This window comes from Olea europaea, chromosome 13 (assembly GCF_002742605.1).
Source record: "Olea europaea var. sylvestris chromosome 13, O_europaea_v1, whole genome shotgun sequence".
NCBI lineage: Eukaryota > Viridiplantae > Streptophyta > Magnoliopsida > Lamiales > Oleaceae > Olea > Olea europaea.
This window is the reverse complement of record NC_036249.1, coordinates 12,870,203-12,879,244: the sequence shown is the minus strand read 5'-3', so window position 1 is coordinate 12,879,244 and position 9,042 is coordinate 12,870,203. Positions and strand designations below refer to the sequence as shown.

Here is a 9,042-nt window from a genome sequence, read left to right as displayed (position 1 = left end):
CTCCATCATGACACTGTCAAATTTCTCATGCCATTGTTTTGGTGCTTATTTCAAGCCATACAATGACTTCACCAATTTACACATCTTCTTTTCCTGCCCTGGAGACGAAAACCCTTTGGGTTGTTCCATATAAATTTCTTCATCTAAGTCTCTATTTAAGAAAGCAGTCTTAACATCCATTTGATGTATTTCAAGATTTCGCAAAACAGCAATCGCAAGTATCATTCTAATGGATGTTATTCTCGTTACTGGAGAATATGTATCAAAGTAATCAAGGCCTTCCCGTTGTCGGTAATCTTTTATTACCAACCCGGCCTTATACTTTTCAATAGTTCCACCTGCTTTCATTTTTCGTTTGAAAATCCACTTGTAGCCTAGTGGTTTACTTCCTGGTGGAAGATCCACTAGCTCCTATGTATGATTTTGAAGGATAGAATTTATTTCACTTTTAATGGCCTCTTTCCATTGAGGTCCTTCCGAGGAGTTCACAGCCTCTTGATAGCTTTGAGGTTCACTTTCTAGCATATAGGTCAGAAAAGCCGAACCATAAGATTTTTCTGTCCTTTCCCTTTTGCTACGTCTAGGTTCAACCCCAACTTCCTCTTCTGGTTCTTGGTCCTGACTATGTTTAGTCATAGTCTCATACGTCCATTTAGAAGAACTTGCCTCTTCTCTAGACCTGCATGGAAACATATGTTCAAAGAACGAAGCGTTTCTCGACTCCATTATCGTGTTTCTGTGTATATCTTGGATTTTAGATTCATACACGAGAAATCGATAAGCACTACTGTTATGTGCATATCCAATGAATATGCAGTCTACAGTTTTCCGGCCCATCTTCACCTTCTTTGATGTTGAGACAACCACTTTAGCAAGACACCCCCACACTCGTAAGTATTTATAGGAAGGCGTTCTTCCTTTCCATAACTCATGAGGGGTTTTCTTCATTTTCTTTCGGGGGCACCTTATTTAAAAGGTAATTTGCTGATAACACAGCATCCTCCCCACATATTCTGAGGTAATCCAAAACTTACTAGCATTGCATTCATCATCTCCTTTACTGTGCGATTTTTCCTTTCAGCAACACCATTTTGTTGCGGTGAATACGGTGCGGGGTTTCATGTATGATTCCGTGTTGTGCACAGAATTCAGCAAACGGTGCTTCATACTCACCACTTCGATCGCTTCTTAGCACCTTAATTTTCTTGTTAAGTTGATTTTCAACTTCATTCTTATAGAGAACAAATTTCTCTATCGCTTCATCCTTGCTTTTTAGCAAATACACATAGTAGTATTTCGTGCTATCGTCGACAAAAGTAATGAAATACTTGTTGCTACCTCTTGTTTGTACAAATTTTAAATCACATATATCACTGTGAATTAAATCAAGTGATTCCATATTTCGTTCAGTTGACTTAAATGACGACCTAGTCAATTTTGCTTCAACACAAGTCTCACACTTATGTTTGGAATCAACATGGAATGCTGGTATGCATTTCAAGTTAACTAGCCTACGTAAAGTATCATAGTTAACGTGTCCTAGTCTATCATGCCACAAATTGGAAGACTCAAGCAAGTAAACAGAAGCATTCACTTTATTATTCATTTTTGGTTTAACAACCATTACATTGAGTTTAAACATTCCATCGAAAACATAACATTTTCTGACAAACATTCCACTTTTCGACAAGATGACCTTGTCTGACTCAAACACAATGCGAAAACCATGCTTATTCAAAAGCGACCCGGACACAAGGTTCTTGCGGATTTTCGACACATACAGCACGTTGTTGAGAGTCAGCTCTTTTCCCGAAGTCATCTTCAGAACCACTTTTCCTTGGCCCTTGATTTCAGAAGTTGCTGAATTTTCCATGAACAACTTCTCTCCATTCTCAACTGCTTCAAAAATAGTAAATAACTCTTTATCAGAGCACACATGTCTTGTAGCTCCGGTGTCAATCCACCATTCTTTTGGGTTAGAACCCACCATGTTCACTTCAGAAATGACTGCTGCGAGACTCATCTCCAACACATCATGTGCCATGTAGTCAACCACATTTGCTTCTTTTTTCTTCTTTGGCAATCTGCACTCCGAAGATTTGTGGCCTACTTTGTCACAGTTGAAACACTTTCCTTGAAATTTCTTCTTAGGAATGCCCCCTTTTGGTCCCAACTTGATCCCTTTTCCACCGGATGGCCCAGCTTTGATTTTGTAGTTCTTACTATCTTGACTATGTTCAACAATATTGGCCTTAGCCGCATCAGGATTAAACCATTTCTTTTCGAAACTCTTGTTGTCTTCTTCAATTCGAAGTCTAACAATCAGTTCTTCAATGTTCATTTCCTTTTGCTTGTGTTTTAGATAATTCTTGAAATCTTTCCATGCGGAAGGCAATTTTTCAATGATTGTAGCCACTTGGAAAGTTTCACTCAGAATAATCCCTTCAACATGAATTTCGTGAAGAATCACTTGGAGTTCTCGCACTTGACTGATTACAGTTTTGGAGTCCACCATCTTATAGTCCAAGAATCGGCCGACGATAAATTTCTTAGCCCTGGTATTCTCAGTCTTATATTTCCGATCCAAAGACTTCCACAACTCCTTAGCAGTTTTCATGGTGCTATACACTTTGTATAGCGAATCTGCCAAACTGTTCATGACGTAATTCCAGCATAAGAAGTCCGAGTGGTTCTAAGCATCAACAGCACTGATTGCTTGAACATCCACCCCACCCTCTTGGAGTTTTGGAGCACTTTCAGTCAAGAATCTCGCAAGATTCAAGGTGGTCAGATAGAATAGCATTTTCTGCTGCCACCTCTTGAAATTCAAGCCGTTGAATTTCTCCGACTTTTCCCCATGGTTAACCGGTACATTAATCGGAACATTAGCCACATGTTGGCTCACAACACGACTTGGCACTTGAGCCACAGTCTGAGCCATAACAGAGCTAGGCCCTACAGCCATAGCTGTACCCATAGCCGAACTAGGCCCTGCACCCATAGTAGAACCCACAGCATGAGTTTGGGTACCTACAGCTTGGGACACATCCATGTTGGAATCCATGTTGTTGGAACTGGTTGCCATTTCGTCTTCTGAAAGAACCAAACAACAAATTAGTTTCCACAATATAACAAATATAAGAAACTAATCAGTTCAGAAATAATCAATATAGGAAACCAATTTTTCCTTTCTGAAAATCTATTTTAAGCTTGTAGGGAAAATCCCAAGTTTCACAAGTTCGATCAATTTATGAAAAATGAGGAATCCGGTATTCTCAATTTTAATACCGTATATGCCTTTTGTCCGGTAAGATGATATATAACAGCAAGTTACAGTCGTACAATTAATTGGATAATAACAGAATGAACAACAAATCTACTATTGAATTTACTGCAATAAATAACAGAACGAATAATTGAAATTGCAGGAAATAAAATTTCAAACCGAGACCTGTGTTACACACAGTTTCCTTAAAACAGATTCGCCCCCTCACTGTCCGTGCTTGAGATTTAAAATAAGCGTCCGTTTTCCAAAATACAACGGTAAAACCAGTAGCTTCCGAGCATTGCAGAAACCACTCCGGCGAATTGAACTAGTGCCTGAACAACACCACCACCAAGACAGAAATGCAGAAAAGACAGAATTCTATGCAAATGAATTTCTTTTGTATTCTAAACTTGAAAGCTTTTTCTTTAGTGTATTGAAATGAGGAAAATGAACCACTATTTATAGGTTAGGCTACCATTAATGGCAGTGACCTTTGGAATTTCTCATCTTTTTCCTATGTGGGACAAATTCATTTTTCCCACATAAACTTCCTTTTGAGTGGCACACTTTGAACCTCAATTTCTCATTCACCCGAGCATCATCTTTGGCAAGTAAGTATATGATTTCAATGTACTCACGGAGGAGAACACAAATCAACTTTCATCTTCCAAATTGAACAACCGGATCCCACTCAAAACTCGTGCCAAAGTCGGCCCATAACTCAGTTTTTTTCCAACACTTGTACATGGAGAAAATGCACTTAGGTTTCTAGATGGCTAGATATTGACGAAGTAGATTACACAAAAATGAAAGTGAGATTTGACATTGAAAGTCATTAGTTCGACCCTAAAATCACCTAGAGATGGTTAATATGTGAATAACGCGGAACTAAATTACTACTTAAAAGTAACAAGTCACTTTTTAATGTTCTAGATGTTTAATTAACCAAATTAATTTTATCCTATGTTGAATTGTCACAATAGTAAATAAAGTAGTAAATAACACAAGATTTATTGACAAAAAAACCCATAACATAATTTAAAACTTTGCGACCAAGCTAGTAACTTCCACTGTAGACAATTAGAACTTACAGTATGATCCAACTTAAAAACCTACTAGACTCGTTGACCTAATTTTTACAATCTCCAAGACCCGTTGGAACGTGCTTTACTCAAACCTGCTCTCGATTTTCAGTGAATCACCAAGAACACCTTATTCTTGTACTTTTCTTATGCTTCTGGTCCAACTTCCCTCAATTTTCAGCAACCTCTAAAAACTATTGAGATATTACATTCCTGATTATATTTTGGAAGTGAGTGTTTTGGATTATATGATTTTGATGTTATTTTCCAACTTGTGGTTGATTAATCTCAAGATGTAGAATTGTTGTTTGATCTCCAAAGAATGTTAAGAAGGTAAAATATAATGATCAATCACTCTTTTACATGAAGTAGGGTTCGTGCATTTATAATAGAGAGATATTGGGGTAGTATATGATAGATAGAACTCTTGAAAATCACGAACTACAATTTTTTTGAAAGGCATTGTTGTTTGAGCGATAGTCGAGTGACAATAATTTTGTTTTGGACACTCGAGCATCAGGCTAGCACAATTCCGATGACTTTTTCTCCATATTCAATACTCTAAACCAAATACTCCTAGTTCATCTATACGACAATACAACGGGCTTCTTGACTTTTACAGCTCTTTTATAATAATTCTTTTGTCTAAAGAATAGTCAATACAATTGAAACCTAACAAACATAGTGTACAACAATAGAAACATCATTTTTTTTAAAAAGCAAGGCATAGAATGCCATGGAAATGTAGTAATTAAGATATTGTAATTGACTTTTATAAATATAATATTTAATTTTGAGAAAACAATTAACATTAATTGAAACTTCAATCTTTTGTAACATAAGAAGCCACGCATGCAAATATTTAGTTAATTCTAAATTGGAGCATGTTATGTGTACAATCAGGGTTGACACTCTTCTGATATTTGGGGGTTCACGATTTTTTTATTCATCATGGGTCCCTACCATATGAGGGGTTGTCAACACCGATTGTACAACTAGCAAAAATTTGAAGCTTACAATAAAGCCCATGACCAAGTGTAATTTCTAATCTATTTTAAATATTATGGTCAAAAGTTCTATAAAAGTTTCCAACAGAGTTCCGTTGAAGTTCCTAATTAAAAAAAATTAGGAAACTTATTTTCACTTTTGAAGGATTTTCGAGAGTTCTCAAAGAATTTGTGTTGAGAAAGCTTGTTCCAAAATCTTCAAATCGGTGATTTTTGAGATTAGTTTCATGTTATCTTTCTCTATCAAACAATCATCCCAAACGGTACCAACCCACGATCAATATATTCACCTTGAATGCTGTTCAATCTCACCCACAAAAGAAAAAATAAATGTGATAATTTGCAAGCCACAAAGACATAAGAAGAAAACAATGAAAGAGGCTCATAAGAAGGTCAAAAAGAAAGAAGAAGCCACATATTTTTGGGCGAAGCAAGTTGCGGTTTTCTCTATCGCAATGGCCATGTTTTTCCTCTCTTTCATACACAAAGGAGCAACTACCTTTTTTCACCTTATAGCAGCCGGTTTTTGGAAGCACAAAGCACCCACGTTTTCTTCTCTCCAATGCACAAATCACACACAACATGGCTAGGTCAAAAGCAACATATATATAGAATAGGTTAGGTTTTAATTGGACAAATAAAATGGTAAAATGGATCAAGATTCAAAGCTGTCCAATAAGTAAATATATATGGGCCATGAGTAGCATTAATTTTTGAAGCTATTTTCAATGGTCCACATTGTTTTTGGGTCGAGCCTTTGGATTTGGTAGTTGGTAACAATTACTCATCAGCCAATGTCTATGAAATTCAATCCAACGTTTACAAGAAGAAGTTGTGGAAAAGTATTCATACAACCTAGGTTGTGACAATTTGATACTATTTTGGACCTAACTGACTTACTCCAAATAGGACAATGACACAATTATGAGGAGCTTAAGAAGTTTATGCCTGGAAAAATTGTGACACGGAGCATAGAGTACACATGAGATATAGATTTGATTTTCTTACTAATCTAGTCCCATTTACTAATTAATATAGACTACTTTAATTTACTATGTTTTTAAACTTTTAATTTATACATTTTAAGAGACTCACATATATTATTTACTTATTCACCACTCATTTTTATTTATTTATAATTCATTTACGAACACTTCCCGACGTGCTTTAATTTGAATTGAAATCAAGTCATACATTTTCTTCCGAAAGTTCTTTTTAGTCTCACAATATTAATAAATACTGCATTCCTTATCTTACATCTAACTAGCATGCTCAATGTTACTTCATACTTGTAATTAACTACCTTTAAGGGGGACAAATTAGGAGACCAATAGTTTCGTAGTTGATTGACATCATGAAAACTTGATATTTTAGTATACATATCTACACTTGTTTAATGTGTAAGGTCACTTATTTTAGTATATTTACAAGTACATTTTTTTCCCTCTGAATTGATATATGAATGTGTAAGGTCAATTTTATTTTTAATTCGATTCTAACTCTAGCATTTGTTTGAATTCATGCGCGTCCAACTTAAAAAGAAAAAACAAAAAACTTTGGGTTGGATGTCGGTAAAAGGTCATTTTCCAAATAAACTAATCAAATTTAACTCTAACATATAACTTATATTTTTAACAATAAAATGGTAGAAAAGTTGATAGAAAAAAAGAAGAAGAAAGAAGCCTTTAATTTCCTTGATGGTTGCCTCAACCTAATGCACGTTAGTAGGCCTTAGCCAAACACCCAAAGATACTCTCCAAATAATTGACCTCCCACATGATAGTGAACAAGTCATTTCTTTTTAAAAATATATATCTCTCCAATAAAAATATGAAGAAACTATGGCAGGGGCAGACCTACTTGAGGCCCCGCAGGGTTGACCGCCTCCAGTCGATTTTCAGTTTTTCTCCAAGTTTTTTTAGATTTTCAGATTTTTTTCCGAAGATTTTTTTGTTTCGGCCCTAGAGTTTTTTGATTTCGCCTTTACTGGATTTCCGTTCGGGGTTCGCCCCTGAACTATGGTTTAGGTATCTTATGTGCAAGGATAATGCTAATCACGATATTATTAAATCTCTGTCCCAATAACCAAAGAAATATATATTATTATGCCCCACACAGGAGCCAAAAAAAAAAGGAAAAAAAAAAAGAAACGAGAGAGAGATGATTGGAAAATTTGGAAATATTCTATTAATAAATCCACATCAAATATAACTGCTTTCTAAATTAACAATACGACTTCGATTCCCGCAGATCGCTAATTACCAGTGTGCTAAGGACGTTCACACCAGAAAATAAATTCGAACACAGCCACTACTTAATATTAGTTATATATTATTGCTAAACCAAATAATGTTACAAGAGTCTAACTGCCTAATTAAAGTATGCATTACAATATACATAATAGTAACACACACCTCTAATTTTAAATATTTCTTGAAACTTTGTCGTTGTAAATATTTTTTACCTTTCTACCTGACAGCCGCATAGATTACTTTCTTATCTGTACATGTGTGTACTTCCTATATTTCTTATGTTTTTCTAGATCAGATTTTCTGGGCAACCATGTTTTCGGAGATGGACCATAATCTTGCAGCTTCTGTTGAGTTGAACCCTAATTTCGAGGTTGAAACTTCATTGCAATCTGAAAAGTATTTTCCGCTGATATTAGCAAGTCTTGGATGTATAGCAACATAACAAGTTGTGGCAGCTGCCTGAGAAAGAAAATCATTTATTTTAATTGATATTCATAATAAATAAATACGTAAGGTGACGAAAAAAATAATGTCGAAGTTCACTTGCAAAACCCTCTCCTTGGATAAAAATAAAAAGTCCTAGATGATTTAGTGAACATGCTAAAAATGCTTGAGAGAGTAACTTATCGGCTCGGTCAGTTAGCCGATAAGTTATTCGAGATTAAATAAAAAAATTTTACCTGAGGAATTGTTTTTAATAGCTTTGAAGCCAGAAAGAAAACCGCATCTGCATACAGATAAAAATATTCATTATTAGAAGTTTTTTGCACACAAAATTGTACGAACTCATACTCGATAATGTAAACCATTTGATACTACACTTTCATGTATTTAAGATGAATTTTGCGAAATTAACCATATATAATACACAAAAGTGAACAATAGTGATTTTCAAATGTTTGAACCCTTTATTTATTATTAGTCGATACTAAAAATGAGACTATAGAAATTAAGCATTTACCAGTGATGAGGCCTTCTCGATCTCTAGTGAGCCTTGTTCTCACAATCCCTGGATGCACACAGTTTACTGTCACATTTGCTTTCATTTCCTGCAATTATTGATCGAATGCATGATAATATGATCGTGAAAAAGCAACAAATTTCACTTTTTATGTTAATTTTAATCTATTTGTAACCCAAAATAATTGATAATTCGACTTAATTACCTCCAATCTCTGAGCAAGTTCCTTGGTATGCAAAACGTTGGCAAGCTTCGAGAGAGCATATGCACGTGTGCCATCATAATAATCACTTTAAAACAAAACATAAATCGAGACAATTATTTCTGAAACAAGTCAAATTCCTTCACTTTTTTTGGATCAAATCTTTATTATATTCATTTTTTGATGAAATGACACTAAGCAAATTGTAGATAACAAAATTATTGTAAAAATAAAATAACTTTTACCTTCAACATGACTTTTAATATGCAT

At 35.0% G+C, this 9,042-nt stretch overlaps 1 protein-coding gene across 1 annotated transcript in view; it reads right to left on the bottom strand.

The window, feature by feature from the left end:
- Positions 1-7,668: 7,668 nt before the first annotated feature.
- Positions 7,669-9,042, bottom strand: part of LOC111407652 (short-chain dehydrogenase TIC 32, chloroplastic-like) — a 3,360-nt gene continuing 1,986 nt past the window's right edge. Inside the window, exons 5-8 of the mRNA XM_023037267.1 lie at positions 8,776-8,860; positions 8,571-8,658; positions 8,290-8,336; positions 7,669-8,068 (exon numbers count right to left, since the gene is read on the bottom strand). Coding sequence (XP_022893035.1) covers positions 7,901-8,068; positions 8,290-8,336; positions 8,571-8,658; positions 8,776-8,860 — 388 coding nt within the window. The 3' untranslated portion in view covers positions 7,669-7,900. The remainder of the gene's footprint in view (positions 8,069-8,289; positions 8,337-8,570; positions 8,659-8,775; positions 8,861-9,042) is intronic.